Source organism: Dipteris shenzhenensis, chromosome 30 (genome assembly GCF_047967505.1).
Source record: "Dipteris shenzhenensis isolate YYH24624 ecotype China chromosome 30, Dip_SZ_1.0, whole genome shotgun sequence".
Classification (NCBI taxonomy): domain Eukaryota; kingdom Viridiplantae; phylum Streptophyta; class Polypodiopsida; order Gleicheniales; family Dipteridaceae; genus Dipteris; species Dipteris shenzhenensis.
In genome coordinates this window covers 42,219,351-42,243,133 of record NC_141625.1, presented here as the reverse complement: position 1 = coordinate 42,243,133, position 23,783 = coordinate 42,219,351, and the positions used below count along the sequence as shown (strand labels likewise).

At 43.8% G+C, this 23,783-nt stretch overlaps 1 protein-coding gene across 4 annotated transcripts in view; it reads left to right on the top strand.

The window, feature by feature from the left end:
* LOC147882150 (LOW protein: ammonium transporter 1-like protein) overlaps positions 1 to 23,783 on the top strand; it is a 110,240-nt gene that overhangs the window by 63,477 nt on the left and 22,980 nt on the right. Inside the window, exons 6-9 of one of the 4 annotated variants that reach the window (XR_015543978.1) lie at positions 15,354 to 15,452; positions 15,595 to 15,665; positions 20,831 to 20,919; positions 21,581 to 21,671. Coding sequence is in view for 3 of the 4 variants with exons in the window: in XM_087402105.1 (XP_087258231.1) it covers positions 15,354 to 15,452; positions 15,595 to 15,665; positions 21,581 to 21,671 (261 nt within the window). In the remaining variant the exon portion in view is untranslated. Of the gene's footprint in view, positions 1 to 15,353; positions 15,453 to 15,594; positions 15,666 to 20,830; positions 20,920 to 20,998; positions 21,164 to 21,580; positions 21,672 to 23,783 lie in introns of those variants that run through there. The other 3 variants (XM_087402106.1, XM_087402105.1, XM_087402107.1) reach the window with 3 other exon arrangements.

The window sequence follows — 23,783 nt, the reverse complement described above, 5'->3', positions numbered from 1 at the left end:
ACGGGACTATCATGATGATCTTCCCATCCACCGATGTGGGGGAACCGGCAATCAGATTGCTCGCAGCTTTCTCACTGGAGAGTTTGAGCCAGAAGATGCCCCTTCCCATAAGGGCCAGCTCCTCAATATGGCCATCCTCTAGCAGGAGAGTGGACTGGAGCCAGTCCGTGATGGTAGACCTGGAGGGGGAGTGTCCAATGACTCTACCGTAAACAGAGGTACGAGCAAAGTCAATGGCTACCTCCTGAACACGGGATGATTGTTGCTCTGTCAGGATAACGCGGTAGGCATCTGGAGAGGGAGGGTCCGACTGGGCCTCCGGATCCGGGCAGGGGGCCGCCATACCGCCAAGACTAACTGCAAGCTTCCGATGAGGAAAAAACAGGCTGCCACCCAAGAAGGGGACGAAGCGGGAGGTGGAGCCTGGGGGTGAGGCGGGCGAGGCGAAGTGAGGGGACGGGGGGGTCGGAACGGAGGGCGGGGTGAAGGCTGCGGGGTGCGGGGAGTACGGAAGGGCGCAGGAGGGCGGGGGGGCGGGGTTGGAATGGCGGGGGTGGAGGGGTGAAGCGGGGGGCGGGGAGAGCGGAGTGAGGCGGGGGCAGGTGAAGCGAGGGGGTGAAAGAGCAGCGAGGGGGCGGGTTGGAACGGGGTGGATGGCGAGGGAGTAGCGAGGGGCGGGTTGGAGCGGAGGCGAGGCGAGGGCGAGGGCGGGTTGGAGCGGAGGGGGCGGGTTGGAGCGGAGGCGAGGGGGTGGGTTGGAGCGGAGGCGAGGCAAGGGCGAGGCGGGTTGGAGCGGAGGGGGCGGGCTGGAGCGGCGGCGAGGGGCGGGTTGGAGCGGGGGCGAGGGGAGGATTGGAGTGGAGCGAGGGGGCGGGTTGGAGCGAGGGGGCGGGTTGGAGCGAGGGGGCGGAATGGAGCGGAGGCGAGGGGGCGGGGCGGGTTGGAGCGGAGGTGAGGTGAGGGGCAGCGAGGTGGCCGGCGGAGGGGGGGGGAGGGGGACGGGGGTCGAGGGCGGAGGGGGAGGGGTGGGGGTGGTCGCGGCGAGGGGGGAGCTAGGGGGAGGTAGAGCTAACGGCGAGGGGGGGGAGGGGAAGCTCGCAGGAGCTCTTCTTCATTTGTATAGAAATCCTTATCTTACTAATGATAATATAGTTGCTTGTTGTATTATGTGGGCATGTTTAACCTTTGATCCTTGTCATTGAGAGCTACCCTCGTGTAATTGTCTCATGCCCTATTATCCTCTCACAATGAGAGAGGGCTTACGATAGCGAGGAGATCCCCAGAGCTAAGGGCTAAAGCCTTCTTTCTATTTGGTATTTGGTTCGATTGTTGTGAGGATTGGAAAGGTGGATAGTGCAAAATTGTGGAGCTGATCTGAATTGAAGTTGCATGAATGAGATACAAGAGAGCTATCAACATGATAAAATCCTAAAGCCCTAGGTAAAGCCTAGGTTGAGTTAAAACTCACCCAACTACTAACTTAACCTCTAGTTGTGGCTTGGGGGAGAATCCTCACAAGGAAAAATTGCCCCTAACCCTTTAACTAACTAATACATTTGGCCATTGCTTTAAATATTACAATATTTCTAGAACACCCATGTAGTGACAACATCTTGGTGTACAAGGAGTGATCTCAATCAACAAATGGAAGTAAGCCCAAAGCTTTGCAGAAGGCTTCATACTTTTCTTTGGATAGGGCCTTGTTGAAAGATCAGCAATGCCTTGATGTGTAGGATAGTACATCAAATTGATCTCTCTTGCATGTAACCTCTCTTTGACATAATGATAATGGATCTCAATGTATGTGCATGAAATGCAGGATTCTCTGCCACTGCAATAGCACTCTGAGTGTCATTGAGAGATGGCCGCAAGCCACGATGAAGATGTGCCATCAATCTTGTGAGCCTTACAGGCTGCCCTGTGCTTAGTTTCACAAGATGATGTTGCCACTATGCATTGTTTCTTGCTATTCAAGAAATGCATGAACTGCCAATAAAGAAATACTTTTCACTGATGAAATGTTTGGTACCATGCAAGTCGGACTCACCCCCCCAGCATAGAACGTACCAAGAGATGGATCCATGTACCCTGCAAATATGCTTTACAGCACACCAATGTTGTGTCTTTGGGTTGTGCATATACCTACTCAACTAGGCACTACGGAGTCTATATACTTTATGTTCCTGACTAGGCATTTGAAAACCAACAAGCTACGCACTTCTTCCTGTTAGTCTCCATTAGGAAAGACTGTTTCTATATCCAGCTGATGTATTTTTTTCAACATGCTGTTGGTCATCTTGGAAATGGGGGGAAAGGTGTCATCATGATCTATCCCCTTTTCCTGAGAATAGGCCTTGGGATCCGACCTTGCCTTGTGCCTATCAATGGTATCATCAGATCTTGTTTTGATCTTGTACATGTACTTTGTCCCAATAGCTTTCTTCCCTATGGGCAAATCCACTAGTTTCCATGTATTGTTTTCATCATAGAACCAATTCTATCTGATGGCCTTCATCAATGCTCATTGTCTTGAGCATCCTTAAAATTGCTTGGTTCCTTTGTCTCATAGAGCGTTATGCAAGCTGAATCAACAAAGTTTGCTCCATGTGTTCCTCGTGAGCCAACCCTTGTCCTACTGAAGAGAGGGCTGAATGTTTGTTGTCTTGCAGAGTTTGCAACAGCCATCTAGGGATTGTTCTAGCATTTGTGAAGCAGCCTTCTCCTTTCTGACAATCTCCTGCACATCCTCATGTGTGACAGGCTGACTTTATGTACAAAGACACTTGTGCTTTTGGAGAAGGAATCTATCCTCGTGACTCTTGTGAACTGAACTGCACTGCAAGAGGGGATTCTTGTGTTTTCTTAGATCTTAGACTTTCTCAATCTACCATAGGATTAGAGGTTGATATATACGATAAACGTGAACAACTTGAATATAGTGGTTTACACATTATAAAAATGCCTCACATTGACTCAAAACATTTTTGATTTGGCACCCAATTCCATCGCCTTTGTACAACTAAGAAATCTTTTATCACTCAATGTAGTAATTTGATCACTTAAATATTACACAAGAGGTATAATCCAAGGAAAATAATGAAAAAAGTGCGCACAATCTTAGATATGAAGTCTTTTATCTATGGTGTATCAGCCTTAGGTATGTTTAGAATGATTGAACATAAGGTGAAAACAAAAAGCGGGGAGCTGAATAGCCCATTTTTCTTTTGGTTTCAAAAGAGAGTTTGATTGAGTATGCTTATGCTTTCTAAGTTAGGATTGTAATTTTGCCTCTTTGTAGGAAGTGATACATAAGTGTAAAGGGTCCATTTAGCTTTTTAAGTTTTAAATGAGAGAGAGAGAGAGAGAGAGAGAGAGAGAGAGAGAATTCCAGTTTTTTGGAAGATTTTGTTTCTTGACTTGCTTGTTTGTTTTTGCTTAGTCACCTTCTTCCTTTCTTCTTTATTTCTTGTTTTCTTTCTCTTTTGTTTATTTGATGTATTTTAGTAAGCACAGGGTTTGCAAGAGACGGCACTGATGACGACATAAGTGTTGCTTTTGCTTGCTAAGTATTTCTTCCTTTCATTTTTCATAAAGTTTTTGTTTACCTCTTTTTTTCTTCTCTTTGATTTTCTCTTTTATTTTTTGTGTAGAATTTTGGTCTTTAGAACAACAAAAACTCTAAATTTGTATGATTGGACTTATTCTAGTCTTACAAAGGTATACATATGATCCTGGACCTAATCTGGAGCATTCAAAGGCTGCTGCTGTGCATGGTAGGCTGAACATTCTGATCTTCTATTGGCTTCTCTAAAGTGCCTTCAATGCCCAAAGGGAGCAACCCCCTTGAAACAGATCTTGAGTGCCTATATGTAAGTGTCTATCGAAATCAGTCAGGGATTGATCTGAGTTTCTGCAAAAATCACATTTATTGGCGAGAATCCTTCTTTTTGAGGATATTAGAGATAATAAACCTCACTTTCACCACTAGAGCCAACAAAATTGCATTTAATTGTCTTATTATTGTGCTTGCTTCTCAACTGACTAGGCATATGTGCATAGGCTACACAACCAAACACTCAGGTTAGTCCACCTTGGGTTTTATGCATCCAAGTCTCAATAGGAGTCACAGTTTTCAAGGCCTTGGTGGGGCATCTAGTCAAAACATGTGCCATTATTGTGTCCAACCAAAATTTGTGTGGCAACCTCTTTCCTTTGATCATCCATCCAGCCACCTTACCTCTCAGCAACACAATTTTGCTGGGATGTATAAGGGGTTGTACACCAGCCATAGCAATAAGTTGCTTGAAGCATTGAAAGACATCAAATTAAGATACACCCACGAGAATTTAGAAAATCCATTTATGAAGAAAACAAAATATAGATGTTGTCCCGAAGATGGTATCCTCATGGGACCACACACATCCCTATGTAAGAGCTGCAATTTTTTCTTAGTTCTAGTAGATCCATCTCTAGGAAAGGCATTCTTGTGCATTTTCCCCAATGTGCACCCTTCAGACATGTCTAGAAGGAGCCTCCAAAGAAGGCATATCATGTACCATCCCATATATGTGCAACAACTACAAATTGCCATAGTTCACATGGACAAAATCCTGCATGCCATAGTTATGCATTTTTCACTTTGCAGTTATTGTTGCCACACATGCATTAGACATATTGTAGGGTCAAAGTGCGGAGAGAAGCAAAGTACAAGGACACTGCAAGCAAAAGCTGTCTCACTAGAATGATGAAAAGAAAGCAAGTACAAAGTACATGAAAGAGACCCTAGGACTAAGTGTCCTAGGTGTCACATAGGACTAAGTGTCCTATGTGGCATAAAAGGCACTAGAACATTGAAGTGCCTATAACTATGCGTACAAGGCACATACTAGGGCCCATAGGGCATCAATACGACTAGAAGAAGATGGCCTACAAACCCCCCTCCATGGTATGAGCTGAAGTATCCTGGAAACGTCGCAGAATACCTGGTATTTTCTGGTCATGGTGGCACATGTTCATTCCAAGGGATATAGCCACCTATGAATGTACAAGGCAGGGCAGATCATGTGACAAAGGGAACCAAGTGTAAAGCCTGATGAAAAGCTTCAAACTTGGGACGAGAAAGTGCCTTTGTAAACAGATTTGCTAAGTTATTCTTAGTCGGAATGTAGGACAATTCTCTGTCTCTCGCTGACAAGCGCTCTCGAACATAATAATAGTGAACCTCAATGTGCTTGGTACGCGCATGAAAGACTGGATTACGTGCAATAGCCAAAGCACTCTAGCTGTCAGTATAGAGAGTAGTGGAGGATGGCTGACATATATCAAGATCTGCAAGTAACTGTCGAAGCTTGATACACTCAACTGTAGTAGTGAAGGCTGCCTTGTACTTATCTTCACAACTGGAAGTGGCAATTGCTGGTTGCTTTTTGCTGAGCCAAGAGATGCATGAGTTACCAAGCAAAAAACAGTTACTAGTGTGGGACACTCTAGTGTCAAAACAACCTGCCCAGTCACTGTCCGTGTAAGCATGCATGACAAGTGAGCCCTGATCACCATAGAAGAGAGCTAAATCCTGAGTACCTCTGAGATATCTTAAGACTCTTTTCACTGCCTGCCAATGCTGTGAACTAGGCATGTGCATGAACCGGCTGAGCTGGGATACAGCATACTGTAAATCAGGTCTGGTGTGGCATAAGTAAATGAGACATCCAACAGCCTGTTGGTAAAGAGTGATATCACATGGTGGGCTCCCATCATGAGTTGAAAATTTGAAGCCAGGGTCCACTGGAGTAGAGATTGGCTTGCAATCCTCAAACTGAAAATTATCAAGGAGCTGTCAGCTATCCAATATACTTGGACTGTGACATCATAATACCCCCCTCAACATGAGCAAACTGAATGCTCAAGTAATAGTGCAGCTGTCCCAAATCTGACATTTCAAACGATTGCTGCAAATCAGCCTTAAAATCTGAAATATGCTGAGTATCGGGACCAATAATCAGCATGCCATCCACATATAAAATCAGCATCAAAAAGTCAGAACCACTCCCACGGGCATAAAGAGTGGGCTCTGTAGAACTGTTCTGAAAACCAAGGGACAGTAAGTGTGCATGAATTTTGGCATACCATGCCCTGGGTGCCTACTTCAATCCATAAAGGGCTTTACGCAGCCGGCATACCTTGTTTTCAGATCCAACAACCTCAAAGCCAGGAGGTTGTGACACATATACCTCTTCTTGCAAATCCCCATGAAGAAAGGCAGTTTTGATGTCAAGCTGATGCACCTGCCAATGCCTGGGGGCTGCGATGGCAATGACACATCTGATGGTGGTAATCCTAGAAGTGGGAGCAAAGGTCTTCTCAAAATCAATGCCTTGTTTTTAAGCATATCCTTTTGCAACAAGGCGGGCTTTGAACCGATCTATGCTGCCATCAGATTTCCTTTTCAGTTTGTAGACCCACCGTGTACCAATGGCATTCTTGCTAGGAGGAAGATCTACCAATTCCCATGTGTCATATTTGGCAATAGATTGTAGCTCAGCTCTCATTGCATCCATTTACTCTTTGTTGTCAAAAGCATCTTTATGGCACAAAGGCTCTTCATTGCAAGCTGTAGCGAGGAGTGCAAACTCAAGAAAGTGACGATGCATCTGTCTATTCCCTGATCTTGTCCGGGCAGCAAGAGGTTGATCTTGTTTGCTGTCCCTCAATGTGTCAAGAAGCCATCTGGGAACTTGCCTTTGCTGTCTATTGACAGCTCTTTCTTCAATCACTGCATCATGAATAGTAGGATCATTTTGTGCTGGAAGAGGAACCTGCAAATCAGCATGGGGTGCTGGCTGAGCATTGCTTGTTGGAGGGCGTGCAGGAGGCTCATGTTGCTGGTCAAAGTCCCCCTTTGAGGGAAGAAGAGATAACCAAGAGTCAAAGGCATCAAACATGTCAATTTCTGGCTTAGCTTTGCAGTCCACAAGAGGAGAATCTGAATGTTCACCAAAGATTACATCTCTACTGATAATAATCTTCCCAGTATTTGGTTGGTACAACCGATACCCTCTGCTCTCCTGGCTGTAACCAATAAATATGCATTTGATTGCCTTATCATCAAGTTTATGTCTCAGCTGAGATGGTACATGAACATATGCAAGAGACCCAAAAACTCTCATGTGTGAAAGAGAAGGCTTCCTGCCTTTCCATGCTTCATAAGGTGTAACAGTCCTCAATGCCACTTGTAGGTGATCCATTCAGCACATAGTTGGCACACATCATTGCATCAAGCCAAAATTTATTGGGCAAGGACTTGGCCTTAAGCATGCATCTGGCCATCTCCATAGTGGACCTGTTCTTTCTTTCAGGAACATGATTATGCTGCTGACTGTAAGGAGTAGCGCATGAGTGAACAATGCCCTGTGAAGCCAAAAATGCATCAAACTCCTTTGACATATACTCTCCCCCCCGCTATCTGTGTTGAGGGTGACAAACTTGCATCCTGATTCATTCTCAACCATATTCAGCCACCTCTGAAAGCATGAGAACACTTCAGATTTGGCTTTTAAAGCATATACCCAGCAATATCTTGTGAAGTCATCAATTAGAGTCATGAAATATTTGTACCTTCCAATGGCATTTGTCCTCATTGGGCCACAGAAATCACTGTGCACTCGCTGCAATTTCCTTTGTGAGAATTTTGGACAATCTTTTTGAAAAGGAAACCGATGCATCTTACCCAAAATACAACTCTCACACACAAGTTTGAAAACTGTGTGAGTTTGAGGTACATCATTTGCCATGCCCTGTGAATGTAACTTGGCAAGAGCTCTATAATTAAGATGACCCATTCTCTCATGCCAAAGATGAGTTTCAACGAGCTATGGATCTGAAATAGCAAATGCTTCAATAGAAAGTGCAGCTGAGTGATAATCAAGGTGATAAAGCCCCTTTTTCAAAGTGCCTGTGAGAACTATGGCATTGTTATCACGAAGATCATATACTAGGCATCTGTATCCATAAAAAATCACTCTGAAACCTGAAGTGGCAATTGCTGAAATTGAAATCAAGTTGACTTCAATTCTAGGCACAAAAAGAACATTTGTCAAAGTGACAGGATGGCTTGAAACGGATGTGAGCTGCACATCTCCAATTCCTTTTACAGCATAGGAAGCATTATTAGCACATGTGACAGTCCCCCCTCGAGGTGCATTAGGTAAGGAATGAAACAACTGTCTGCAAGAGGTGACGTGCTTGGAAGCACCACTATCAAGATACCAAGACTGAGCATCATTAGTAGTAAAGAATGCATCAACTTTGAAGGGATCAAAGGAGCAATGGACAACCCATGCCCAATCATCGTGGAGAGCATGTGCATGTGAGGCATCTACTGGCTCATGGGATTCAATTGTATGTGAGGCATTTATTGTCAATCCTGCTTTCTTTTTCTCCAAAGTAATGCGCTTCCTGCATTCTGAAATTTCATGCCTTGGCTTGCGACAATAGTTGCATCTTTTCTTGTTTGACTTGTCTGCTGTATTTTGAGATACATTGGAGGAATTGCCATTGTTAGGCGCATATTTAGGCTTGCCCATAGGCTTGGAAGCCTTGCCTTTTCCTGTCTGCTGTGAAGTAAATGCATGATCAGGAATAGCAGTTTGCCTATTAGCACGACTTTGCTCTTCCTACAAAAGCAAAGTGACTAACTGATCAAAGGAGTAGTGGTCTGGATTACCCATGGCCACTAGTCGAAGGGTCGTAGCAAACCTTTGATATGTATCTGGCAGCCCATTCAATGTGGTACTGACAAGCTGAGAATTTGGCACCACCTCATCAATATTGGCAAGTTGTTCCATGAGGTCCTTGACCTTTGTCAAGTATGCATCCATAGAGTCACCTTCATTAATGCTGACTTCGTGCAATTGCCTTCTTAAATATGCAACACGTGCCTCATTGCGAATTTGATAAAGAGAAGCCAATTTGTCCCAAGCATCCTTTGCTGTCCTGCATGACCGGATGTGTGGAATAATGATTCTCTTGCATGATAAAGTGAGAGTAAGTCGAAACATCGAGCGACTGCGTTCAAGCAAGCCCGGAGTTAGAGCGATGCTTATGAGGAACTTTATCTAAACCTATAGTAGCAATAATTTTTTACTAAAAATGGTTGAATCTACATGACACTATCAGAGATTGTTTTTAGTTATTTTTAGAAAGATAAAACTTACTATTGGATAACTCATAAATCATTCAATGAATACCAAAGGGAAAATTCTTGGCAACATACAAAGAGAAAACCTATAATTCAATAAATAATAAATCCATGCAGGTTAGCAATCATTTAATGGATACAAAAGGGGAAATGTTGCAATGTCTACATCTCCATACAGTCACTCAAAATTATGTAAGGTAGCACGTGAGTTGAAGGGGTTTCTTTAACCTGTAAATGTAATTACATGCCAATAGAAAGAGGCCACCAAGGACCCTAACATTCCAATCCAACCAAAGCGACTTCTTAAAAAGAAAGCACAAGTGCCTCCACCTCCGCCAAGCAATGAGTAGCCGAGCTCATATACATCAACTCCCGAGCCTCAAATAAAAGAATCTCCATAACTAAATGCCAGAGGTGGAGAAGGCTCATTTTCAGGCACTTCAACAATGGGTATAAAAGGAACAAGCTCAATTTGAGGCTGAGAAACAAGCTCAATTTGAGGCTGAGAAACAAGCTCAAGACCCAATCTGTGACTTGGCCCCATAGAGTATTGATACTATACTCAAGTCTCTATTCCAACAACAGACTCCACAACATAATGTACCGCCACGTCAACTTGAAGGAGCGGTACTCTTTAGCATCCTGAGTTGCCCTGTGTCAATTCCCATCGGAACCTCCTACAAAATTATCCCAATCTCTAGGAGAGTTTCAAAGGATGGATTAAACTCGCAAATCCTGCTCCACCTATGAGCGACATCAAAGATATCCCTATGCGGATGGGGGAGAGACATGACATACGCAACATTACTGTGCCTTTGATCCACAAGGCATATAATGAAGTCCAAGCCATAGTGGATGGTGGAGCAGGTGTAAATGTTCTATCAAAGGAGCTCTACGAAGAATGGGGTCTCCCACTAATGCAAAAGGCTAATTTCAACAAATGCCTTGCCGATGATTCACGGGCTAAATCGTTGGGAATAGTAAATGGCGTGTCCACAAAGGTCGTAGGAGCCTGCTTTTCTCATCAATTCACATTCTTGGATCTTCCCAAAAAATCCTATCAAATATTACTAGGACGTCCTTGGTTATGGGAAGCATCAGTCCTCCATTAATGGGGAACTGATAGACTGATAATCCAGAATCGTGACACCGCAGTCAAGGTTTGTAGCTCATTGATTTTTAGGCCACCCATATAATTTGATCCATTTTGTACATGAAATGATAATTTGAATAAAATGTTTAAACTATGAAACTAATAAATTATTTATCACCTTATGACCATGATGCTAACTAAATATAGATGCCTACACATATTTCCATCATGTTTGTTCAGCTGGTACAAACCTTGATTCAAAGTGCTTGTTGAAATGTACACAATTAACTTTCACTCATTCTTGACACAACTTTGTTCCTCCCAGCCAACCTTCGTGAGAACCAGCTCAATTCAAAATCCCACGTTAATTCACCTGCATGTTGTACACAAAGCCCACAACTCCCTAGATGGTTCTACATGCCACATGTCACATTCCTAGGGCCATCCTTAGGTGTACCATTCACCCTCTTGTGGAACTGAATGTATGGATTTCTGTCGGTGCTCCTATGGATCTTGGAAGCATAGATGCTTTAGTACTCGGTGGTACCTCTCTTGGAGTATCACTTAATTCCGTTTGCGCCTTGGCAATTACACATTTCCGTACACCTAGGCCCTTGACCTTAGAGCCACCTAGTCAGTGCCAATTCGACCTCACCAAGGACCTTGACATTAATTCCTTTAACCATATGCTTGAAGTGCTTTAAAATAAAATACGACAACTGGTCCTCTAAAGGAAAATCTCCACCGAGCCTTCCGAGGTCATGTTATCTTAGCTTGAGCATAACACTTGTAGTGGCTATTTGATAGTCTTTTTCTCTATCCTTGACAATGCACTTATCATCCTTAAGAATAACAGCCAAGTCTCTTTTGCAAAGGAGGGGACATAAAGTAAATTCTTCCTTATCCTTGGCACATACATGATATCTAGAAGGCACAAATCAGTCCCATCTATGAATGACAGAAAAATCTTCCCAAGTTCCCAACTCCTTTCAAGGATATGAAGAATTGCTGGCATAAGACTCCCTTTGCCAATGGGAGTAGGCTGCAAATCTACTAATAAATTCTTCCTACAAGTAATGTGCCTGGAAGCACCACTATCAAAGTACCAAACTGCATCTAAGGCACCACTCACAATGAGTGAGACAACCTCTCATGGTTGGCATCACACGTGGCATCATAACTGCAAACAAAACAGGACCAATCTTCTATAACAAGATTTGCTGGAGCACTCTTCTTGTTTGCATCAAATAGTCGCAAAAATTCGCATGCTATGAATTATGGAACAAAAGAGTACCATTCCACAAGCCAATACTTGGTTAGGCAAATGCAGCCTGAATATATCAGTTTTGAAATGACAACATGGACTGTTTGAACACTACAAATAAAATCTACCCCAAACAAGCCAATGCTTGGCAAAATACAACCCCTCTGAATTCTGTTTATACCAGGAAGTCTCTGATGTAGGGCAGTGAATGCATCTCAAAAACTGCCCCAAACTTGACTAAATTTTGCCAAAATCAAGGCAAAATCACCCCCTTTTGACAAAACCTGGCAACCCGAGCAAAAGCAGAGGTTTTAAGGCTCTGTTAGGGCTGGTACAGAAAGATAAATGCTCCGGAATAGAGGTAGAACAGTAACTGATCAGAAAATGGTCCAAAACCAGTTAATTACTGGAAACCAGTCAAAAATCAGGTCGCTCTGATGCCACACAGCTGCAGCAGATGGAAACTGGTCCAAAACAGCGTGAAGCAGGTTGCCCAGTTGCAAACCAGCTGTGCAGGTCAAAAAACTGCCCAAAAACCGGTTGTGCACCTCGGAATCAGAAAATTAGTAGGAAGTTTTAGTCAAATCAGAGGCGGCCTCGTCCAAGCAGCTCCAAATAATGGGCGGCCGGTGGAAAACAGCTGTCAGCAACAAAAAAACAGGATGAAACTAATCTACAGAAGCTCGATATCAGTTTTTGAAGTGGTGTGTCCCAGAAATTAGTCGCCTAGCTCCAAAGCACCTGGAGAAGGTGGTGGCTAATGAAAAAGGGGCTAGACAGTGAAGGTTTCGCTATGAAAATACAGTTCTTGCTGATAGAAGTTGTCCTTGAGGGCAATGTGAGGGGAGGTGCAGGGGAGCAAGGGGCAGCCTGCTCTGATACCAAGTGTGAGGATTGGAGCAGGTGGATAGTGCTAAAACGTGGAGCTCAGTTGAGTTAAAGATAGAAGAATGTATAAACTTGATAAAATCCTAAAACCTAAGTAAAGCCGAGGGTGAGTTAAGACTCACTCAACTACTAGCTCAACCACTAACTGTGGTTAGGGGAAAAACCTTAGAAGGAAAAAATGCTCCAAATAGTCCTAGCTAACTAATACATTGGCAATTGAAAGAAATTGTGCTCTAATTAGGAGGTATGAATCATTTGCATAGGTGTCTTTACTTTCATTTTATTGTTCCTTCCTTTTAAAGCACACACTACACTCGCATATTCTGTGTGATATGCTAGTTAAGGGACAGTGAGTCAGACCACTGTGAATGTCCCCTTTTAGAGAGTGCCAAGTTTGATGGAAGAAATTATGGCACCTGGAAATTCAAGCTTGAGACTTTCTCAAAAGCTCGAAGCTATATGTGAGATTCTTGTGTGTCTTTGTGTAAGTTGCTGCACATTCATTTGTATGCTTTCATTCTAGCTAGTGTTGGTGTTTCCATTGCAGCAATTCATGTGTGTGTGCATCTATCCTACTTATGTTTTGTGTGGATGGCAAGCCAATGGAAGGCCTGCACCTCAGTTTTCTTTCAGACTAGAGTAGAGGATGAGACATCAACACCTAGTAGAGCTGCCGATATGCTACAAAGAAAATGAGATGACCGTGCATGCATTAAACTAGATTATTAGAGGGATAGCGTTGACAGTAATGGGTGAAACAAAAGCCCTATTTTTTGTTGGAAGTTATTCTGATACGCTTGAAAAGCTATACATGTTAGAAACATGGTGGAGAGAGAGAGAGAGAGAGAGAGAGAGAGAGAGAGAGAGAGAGAGAATGTTAGGGTGTGAGGAAACGATGCACAAATGAAGACATAATGAAAAGGCTCTCATTCATTCATCAAGTATGACAAGACAAGTGAAGTACAAGCCTTATGTAGGCTACTCACACACACTCTAGCACCTAGTGCATATGGGATAGGTCCCATGATGACACGTGGCACTCACACAAGACTCACACATATAAACTAGTACTAGATCACCTAGTACTACACACTAACACACTCTTTGACTATGATATCTCCAACACCCCCCTTCAAAGCAAAGAGGTGTGAGACCCAACACGCAAGAGTAGACCGATCTCCCCTCCACCGCAATACTGCAAAGAGCAAGTCCAACTATCCAACATCTCCCGTGTGATAGTGACTTCTCAGTTAGCTTGCGACCGGTAGGGGCAAACCATCACTCGTCATCCCCCCTTACTCTGAACTGGGTGGTCAATACCATCAACCAAAGTAAAACACAATACAATCATTTTTGGGGGACAACCCAGGGTAGAGGACCTCTTATTGACTCCCAATACATTCAACTTAGAGGGACAACTCAAGGCTGAGAACCTTTATTTGACTCAACACAAACACACATAGCATCACCATCTATCACCTCAGAGTGGGATAGATCATGTAATATAGCAGAAAGAGCTTGCTCCTCAGGTCCCAGTAGATGTGGCGTATATATTCTCAAGCTTGTCCAGTGTCTCCTTGGCTGAAGTAGTGAGCTCAAGATGATGTAGTTTGTTAGCCAACCTCACACCAATAAGCGCTAGTGCCTTGTCATTCTTCTTATCCCAAGCTGAGACTTGTGCGGATTGATCTTCACCACGAGGGCAAGGCTCCATGTGTGCAAACTGAGGGAACAAACTCGCAGCACCAGCTGAAGAACCAGCAAGTATGGCGGCTGGTCTAGGACTCCAAAACGCAATAGCAGCTTCCACGTGTGCAAGTGGGCAGATATAGGTGCCTGTAGGTGCTCCAAATACAAAAATAGGTCTCGAAATTCGTGAAGCAGCTCAGCAAGGCAGCTCCAAGGTACACCGAGATGTTGTAGCAGGTGTGTAGGTGTACCAAAGCGCAACAGTAGTTCTCTGAAGTGAAGGGCGGCTCCCTAGAATAACTCTGAATGTTGTAGTAGGCCACCACAATGAAAAACGACTGTTGTAGATGAGCTGGAAGCCAGGAACAGCTCTGAAAATGCTGCTGTCGTAGGCGGTCCTGCAGCAGCAGCGCTCTCAAAACAGCTCGAAAATGCAACAGCAGCCTCAAAACAGGTTGAAAGAACCTTTCAAAATCTCAAAATATTGGAAAGAATGCTGCGAGGTGGCCGACTTCACAGCAGCAGCAATAAAAGGCAGTTTTCGCATCAAAAACCTTAACACGTTGCAGGTACCTCCAAGAAAACGCACAGGCCAGCAGGGAATAGGTCGCCTAGTGCTCCACAAGAGCTTGAATAGAGGCGGCTGGCTGTAAGGACAGAAAAGAATGCAAAATGGCTGCAAGGAGGGGCAGATAGAGGCGGAATTGAGGCAACAAGCTATGGAGAAGGAGGCAGCTAGAGACGGAAATGAGCAGGCTGCATAGGAGAGGCGGCTGAAGCAAAATTAGGGTTAGGGCAAGAGTGACGAATTAGGTTTAGGTCAAGGGTGACGTGGCAGCTATGGAAGGTGGCTCTGATACCATGTTAGAAACATGGTGGAGAGAGAGAGAGAGAGAGAGAGAGAGAGAGAGAGAGAAGGCTAGGGTGTGAGGAAATGATGCACAAATGAAGACATAATGAAAAGGCTCTCATTCATTCATCAAGTATGACAAGACAAGTGAAGCAACCCTTATGTAGGCTACTCACACACACTCTAGCACCTAGTGCATATGGGATGTAAGTCCCATGATGACACGTGGCACTCACACATAAACTATCATGGCGTGATGTTTAAGCGTATTATTTTAGTGTTGCTTAGGTGAAAGTGTAACTTTGGTTGCACCTGTTTCCAGAAACAAGCTGGGTTTGTACTTCATTTATCTTTATGTATCACTTTTTTGCAGATAGCAAAGGCGTTGACTGCAGCAGGAGAAGCACTTTATGCTACAGGCATTTCCGATTATAGGGAGGAACCATTACCACCAAGCACTCGTTTCTATAAGGTATTTTTATGATAAATGTGGTCGTTTACTGCTGGTCATTATTGGCTGTTATTTTTGTTCTTTAAGGTCTAACATGTTTTTAAATTTTTTCAAAAAGCATTTTTTCTTTCATGTCATTATATGTTCAAAACTATGGGTGTAGTTTGGAGACCTGCAAGTTGCGGTGACAGCACAGAAATGCTACATCGGCTCTGTTATTGCATTGATTTTCGGGTACTGCTTTCATATTTCACTTAGAATTTGTTGTGAGGGCAGAAAGTTTGTTCTTACATGGTTACGAGTGCGGTATCTGGGAGGCCATGTTTATGCAAATCATTAGATCCTGCGCATGTTTTTATCTTTAAATATTGACTCACAACAGTAGAAGGGTTCTATCTACACAGGCTTTAGAGGCGAAAATAAACAAGGATAAGATAAATGTGTGTCAATACAAGGAGCTCAAATGACGTGTTGTAATCTCTGGGGTTGGTAACAACAGTAGAAGGGTTCTATCTACACAGGCTTTCGAGGCAAAAGTAAAGAAGGATAAGATAAATATATGTCAAGGCAAGGCGATGAACAGGTGTGAGCTCAAATGTCGTGTTGTTATCTCTGGGGTTGGTGAACGGAGCTCCCTGTTGTTCCCTGCTCCTGCTAGCTTCTCCATCACCAGCCTTCCTCTGTCTTGCATCCCTTCCCTTCTCTTCGCCACTCTCTTCTTCCCTCTGCCCAGCTCTCCGTTGGTGCTGCTGTTCTTACCCATTCTTATTCTGTTTACTGCTTCCTCCTTGCCTTTCTCCTCATTTCCTCCTCCATTTTCCTGTAACCGTTTCTGTTTGGCACCTTTTGTGCCCCCTTAAAAAAAGAATGGAAAGAAAAAGTCATATGTATATATAATACATACATACATACACATATACATACATACATACATAGGGGGGAGAGAGAGAGAGAGAGAAAGAAAGATGTATTAACGTCCACGGGAGGCCTCGCAGGCCTATGGGACAAAGTGCGCAAAAAAAAGTAGACTCGTACAAGCCTCAGTGGGCTGCTAGGGCCCTTGCTGAGCACTAATCTATGCTAGCAAAATCATAACCATAACCAGTCAAGTACAAGCTGAATCAAGTCGTTCTCAGAGTTGGGACTCAAAAACCGAAGCCCCGGCACAGTGATGGCTCTCTGGTGAGCTGTGAAAATATCTCGTATCTGTGTTTTTCGAGTCGTCTCGCGCTTTGGCGGGAGGCGCAATCTCCTTGATCTTTGAACTCCCTAGTCTATGGCTCTCTGGTGAGCTGTGAAAATATCTTGTATCTGTGTCTGTCGAGCCGTCTCGCGCTTTGGCGGGAGGCGCGGTCTCCTCGATCTCTGAACTCCCTAGTCTATGTCCAGGGTCACCCCTCGTCTCTATCGCCCCCCCCTGAGGAAAGCTGTGATAGGTCGGACCTCAATAGAATGTGCTCTGGTCACTCTCTGTCTCGCGCGTGATCTTCGCGTCTCTCTCTCAGTGGCACCTTGTTGTCTCTCTCTGCTGATCTAGGCTGCCTTCACATTAGCTAGCTCTTCCTCCTCTACTCCACTGTGTCGTGGAGTCTGCATAGCCCGGTCAGCCTCCATGTCTTGCGGTCTAGCCGCTTCCTGTTGCTCTCTGATCCGTCGTAGGAGTGTCTCCCTGTGTCGGCGGATCTCCATTAGATAGATCCCAATACAAACCTAGTCATGGAAATGGATTAGTTGTGAAAGTGGACCGAAGCCAATCCCCTCCAGGTAGAGACAGTGGTAGCGTCCCCGTATCTCATAATAGGCTGGGCAAATATAGAGAAAATGCTCCTCTGTCTCAACTGCCCCCAGTGTACATAGCATGCAAATCTTTTGCTCCCTGGGTATCCTTGCCTCAATCCTTAGCTGATGGGACGAAATGCGCATCAGTCTAATGGCAATCCTCACTGCATGTGAGACTCCTCTATCCTTGAGGTACTGGATATATATATGTGTGTGTGTGTGTGTGTGTGTGTGTGTGTGTGTGTGTGTGTGTGTGGGGTAGCGTCTTCGTATTTCATAATAGGCTGGGCAAATAAAATGCTCCTCTGTCTCAACCGCTCCCAACGTACATAGCATGCAAATCTTTTGCTCTCTGGGTATCCCTGTCTCAATCCTCAGCTGATGGGATGAAATGTGCATCAGTCCAATGGCAATCCTCAGTGCATGTGAGACTCACTCTACCTCGAGGTAGGTAGGTAGATAGATAGATGGATAGATAGATAGATAGATGGATGGATGGATGGATGGATGGATGGATCGATGGATGGATGGATAGATCGATGGATAGATGGATGGATGGATAGATGGATGGATGGATGGATATATAGATGGATCGATGGATGGATAGATGGATCCATGGATGGATGGATGGATGATGGATGGATGGATGGATGGATGGATGGATATATAGATCGATAGATAGATAGATGGATGGATGGATGGATGGATAGATCGATAGATCGATAGATGGATGGATGGATGGATAGATGGATTGGATAGATGGATGGATGGATAGATGGATTGGATATATGGATAGATGGATTGGATAGATAGATAGATAGATGGATGGATGGATGGATGGATAGATGGATTGGATAGATGGATAGATAGATTGGATAGATGGATGGATAGATAGATAGATGGATGGATAGATAGATGGATAGATGGATGGATAGATAGATAGATAGATAGATAGATAGATGGATGGATAGAAAAAGCTTTTTCTTTGCTTCGTTTTTTCTCTCCCACCCTTTCTTGTGTTTTTCCCTTATTTTTTTCCTCCATAAGCTAGTAAGGACTCAGGGGGTTTTTGAAAGATCGGGTGGGTGACCCTTGGGATGTGACCAAAGGAGATCTTGTGGCAGCATCCTGGAGTCCAACTTCCTACTAGATCTCGCTTTCTCTTGATAAGAAGAAGCAAGTCATGCAAGCACTATAACAACTTAATGATAAAGCAATTACCGGGCACCTTGCGGGCCATACTCTCAATTGATATCAGGCTTGCTTGGATGGAGACCACATCTAAGAACTGACCATTTGCAGAGTTTGGGTCTTTGTGATTCAACTATCCACCATCGAGACTAATCAAGCACAACCATAGAAATCAGAGATCCCCACTTTACCTTTTTTTCTTAGAGAAGATAAATTTCTATCAATGCTTGAAAAACCAACCATACAAATCAGCAATCTGTGAAACACTGAGCATGGGAAATAAAGAAGAAAATTGGTTGTCAACTAGCATGTTTTCAAAGAACCCAACTCATTGCTTAGGGAATCTCTAAAACAAGGGCAACAACCAAGGTGGGGGACCATACTGCCAACGAATACCTCGCTCTGCGAATATGTAGAAGACAAAGTGAATATGTCATCTAGGATGCTGCGTGTCTGAACAAAACCTGTCTTACAGTCATGGATTATGTCCGCAAGATGGGGATGCAACCACAAGTGCAAGACCTTGTTTAAGATCTGCCAGGTGGTATCCAAAAGGGTGATTGGACGCCATTGTTGGATATTAGAACGGTTTCTCTCTTTTGGGATTAGACAAATCTAGCCTCAACTGAGAGACTGGGAGTTCAGTAGCTTGTACAGGTTTGAAGAGGAGGCCATAGAAAGAGAAGTGAGGGCCTAGATTTGGAATTGAAGATACAAGGGGGAAGTAGAAGGAGAGAGAAGTCTTTGTATGTAAACTGTCTTGAAGCCATCAAACAACTCGCTGCACCACCTCAAGAAGAGACCTCAACGAAGGAAGTGAGAGACTATAAGAGGATAAAAAGAAAGTTAATTAAAAGTCTTAGGAAGATCAAACAATGAGGCTGAAAGAACCTGATACAATGAGCTGAAGTGGTCAAGCCTCTTAAGTGGGCATCAACACCATGACAGATGTAAGAAAAAAAGAAAAAGCCATAATGATAATGATACTGATACACAGAGGGAAATTTGTGGACTCATCATGAAGATGGGGTGGTGGTGACACTGCGATGGTCATCATGTGGAAGCCAAGCCTGAGGAGGGGGGTCGGCGATGCGAGAGGCTACGGTGGCAAAAAGCCTATGATGGGGCGCTAACGACTGTTGGTGTGTGTGACCCCCTCTGGTCTCTTGGCTATGGCCTTGCGACAAACAAGTGTCACTGTCACTCCCGTCAATCATGCCCGTGATTTGGAACACATGGAGGGTAGGTCCTGGACTATGATCTGTGCCTCAACCCGCTGGTGGGCTCTCACTCTGGTCTGTGGATCTGCGGTCTCCCAGAGCCGTGCTGCTCATTGACTGGAAGAACTCAGTGGTTGTGCTATGAGATGAGTCTAGCTATACACCCTTATCTTGCTTATGTGTTTTGAGCGAACACTCGCTGTGTCGGATGGCCTCATGGATAAAGCAGTGTCACCAAAAAACGCGTTTCTAGCAGGCATAACACTTAGAAACGCTTCACCGAAACGGGGCAAAACGCTAGTGCCTTGGGCGAAATGCCTTAGTACAGGTTGACACCTGTGTCTTGACTCTTTGAGAGCTCTTTTCAAAGAGACAAAGAGAATCTGAAGATAAATATTTATGTTCAAAAAACGCGTTTCTAGCAGGCGTAACACTTAGAAACGTTTCACCGAAAGAGGGCGAAACGCCAGTGCATTGGGCGAAATGCCCTATACAGGTTGTCACCTGTGTCTTGACTCTTTGAGAGTGTTCAATGTGTATATGTGGCTTGAGAGCTCTTTTCATAGAGACAGAGGGAATTTGAAGATAATTATTTATGTTTTATATATAATTCGTAAAAATACATTTTTAAAACCCGTTTGTAGACAAAACGGTTGGCAAAATCTAGAAACGTTTCTTGTCACACTGGGATAAAGGCCACCAGGCCCTGACCCTTGTGTCCCATACCACAATAGTCCGCTGGACTAGGCATAGGCTTGTCTAGGTCCCAATCTTCTAGGGAGTCCACCCCATGGAATTGCCACAAATGAGCGCTTAGACCTACCCAAGGGTGTCCCTAACTAAGGAAAACCCTACAACGGGTGGAGACGTAAACTCACACTAGGCCCCTTTTAAAGGGGTCCCTTGCATGGATGTAACCACATGACAATGCGAGCTCATGCTAGACCTTTGGGTCATAAACCAAGGAGCAAAACCAAGGAGTTTCTATCAAGTGTTTGGGTTGCTCCCATTCCTCTTAATATGGATATTCAATTTAAGAAGGCTTCAGAGGTTTAACTTTCTAGTCATTTTATCAATGCATTTCACTACAAACATTTTCTCCTTTTATCATTTGAATAAGAGTCTCATTTTGTCTTGTTGAATATGAATTTTCACTTATAAGAGGGTTGTAAGTACAGGAATTCGCTTTATTTTTTGGTATGGTTTCAGATGCTCTTGCAGAATCCCAATTTGTGATGGCAAAAAGGATTTTACGTCTCACAGTTCTTTCTGTATGCCCAAATGGTGACTCTGCTTGTGTGATACTCTATACTATTTTAAAGGATTTATATGGTCAATTGCCATGAAATTTGTATCGGCTGGATTTTGATGTTGCAGGGTATTTCAGTGTTAAGAACTGAAAAGACTAGGAATTACAACCTTTCTCGCAGGATCTTCTGTTATGGTTTGCAAAAGAGGAGTAGCTGATTCAAATGATAGTTTGTAAACCTTTTCCACATGTCTTCGATTCAGTTGTGTCCCAGACTTTGCTACGTCAGACTATAGGGACTGTACATTGTAGAATCCTCAGGTTAATGATATGGTTGTTATTCTACTAATGAGACATGGGTCACAGCCTGTTTGGAAGAGGAGTCAACATGGGAGGTGGTTAGGATAGAGTTATGCCAATGGAGAAGTCTGCAAGCCAAGCTTTTAATAGACTAGATTTATACTCTCCTCGACAATAATTAGGTGCACGTTTATCACAGAATGGGAGATTGAGCCAGCATGTTCAAGCCAAAAGTCAAAATCATATACATGTATCCACCTTCACGGCTTGGCTCAATACACCATTGAGGTGTGGGCATTAGAGTCGGGGGTCGGTTGATAAGTCTGTTTTTTTTAAATGATGAGAGAGTGAGGCGATCCTTTTTCTTTCACATCCATTTGAAGTGTCTAACTGTTGGTTGCTTCTTGCAGGGCTTTGTCATGGGGACTTGTATCTTCATTGAAAAATATCCCAGGGAGTTCATTGCAGTATCCAAATGATAACGCTGTTTTACTTGCTACTGTGAGAACTTAACACTTATTACTTGCTGATTTTGGACTGCAAAATCATTTTTAAAAGCAGTATCCAGTTTAAGACTAGTGAGTTTGCTTTAGGCCTATGCATGAAGATCACATATACTTTTTTTTGGGTGAAATCTATCTGTTTTTATATGACAAAAAGCAGTCCGCAGGTAGGGGACATGCAGTTCCAACATCAGAAGATCTCATTATATGACAAGAAAGTAGGATATTCAAGATTTGGAGCATGTAGGCAGTCAAAACTGATTGCTGTAAAAATACACAGAAAAAGTGATACTCAGCTATAGATGGATCACTGAAGATCCTATGGTTTGGTCCTTCCACAGAGTCCAGAGTACCCATTAGCGAACCCATGAACAGAATAGATCGTACCCCAATCGGATAGGGTGCACTCCAAACAGCCAGAATAGCTTGCCTAAGGAAGCACGTGAGAAACGTGCATGAAGACGTTGCTGTAAAAAGATTAAGAAGTCACGAGGTTTAGGACAATGCCAAAAGAGATGGCATTGGCATGACAAGTAGCAGAAGCACTATGTCGGTGTGCCACAATCAGTCCAAATGGAAGCACCCTAAGCAAAAGTTGCTAGAAGAAAATCTGTTGACATGACGGAGTTTGCGAGCCCAAATTTGCTGCAACCTTTTTCTCCACCACCAAGAAGTATGAGTCATAGACCTGATACGATTTGCATGAGTAGAAACCCAAGGAGAAGGCAGCAAAACTGTGTGCAACTTTGTAACCGTGACGTTAGCCAACAACAATGAACGACAAGCAGAATTATCCAAGTGCAGCACTGGCTGAAAGTCATGAAGTATCTGCCCGTGACAATATGTGCCATAGGGATCTTTAATGCTGTCTCAAGCCAAACTGTCTAACTGCTGCTGCTGGTAAAGATAACACCATACTAGCATCATCAAGCACATCATCCACCTGCCGTATTCATTTTGATCAAATAAAATAAGAGTGGCAGGTCTCCTGCAATGCTAATGGTTGTACAAACACCTTTGATCAATGAAAGCACTCAGCACGCAAAGAGTTCCATTAAGCGCATCCCTGCCATTCCATTGAAGATGAGCGAGAATAAGCTTCCAGTCAGAAAGCATCTGAGCGACAGAAAGACATCCCTTAACCTTTCCATCAATGTATCCTAGGAGAAAATGCCAATGAGTAGGCTGCCAGTGACCAAATGTAGTTGTAGACAAATGCAAAAGCGTCACATCATGTAGACCCATGGGTGATCACCTTGCATAAAGCTCTCTCTATCTCTCTCTCTCTCTCTCTCTCACACACACACACACACACACATTTTTTTGGGTGAAATCTTATATTTCTATGTGGGAAACCCCAAAAAGAGGTAAAAACCCACCAATAAGTACAAAGGAAAAAATTACAAGTAAAACCTTAGAGCAAAAGTCATGAGGCAGCCAGGTAAAAAGTTACAAGATTCAAACTGGAGAAGGATCAAAGAAAAAATCCTCCAGTTTCAGATTGTTGCTTTGTAAAAATTGATGCAGTGAAGAAACTGCACCATCAATAAAAACCACCTGTTTTTTGCCCTTGTGATTCTTCTTAATATAAGCTGGGAGCCTGAAGTTTTGAATTGCAGGGTCAAAAACCTGTTGCAACATAGGATGAAAAGACTCCAGAGAAAAAGAGACATCTGCATCCTAAGAAAGAGACTCTGGCATAGTCATCACAGGCAAAGGAACTAGAGCAATGTTTGCACTCTTTGACATAGGAGCTGCATCGGATAAATCAGGGCTGATCATATCAGCTTCACTTCGAGTATCAACCGGAGAAATAGCATGCACATCATCTTGTATAATGCCTTCATCAAGGGGCACATTCATATCCTGAGGAGAAGGCGGCTGGTGATGCTCAATAGGAGCCCGATCGTGAACTTCCTTAGCAGCAGAAAGATTGGCTTGTGACTTATCTACCTTTCTCCAGTAGTGCTTCGGAACAGTAAGAGAAGGCTTCTCCAGTGAAGCCATAGCAGAAACCGGAGGAGAAGGGAGAGTAATCTTGACAGCTGAGGAAGGAGGAGGAGTGGTCCTGGAAGCAGAAGAGCAACACGTGCAAATGACCAACCCGGCG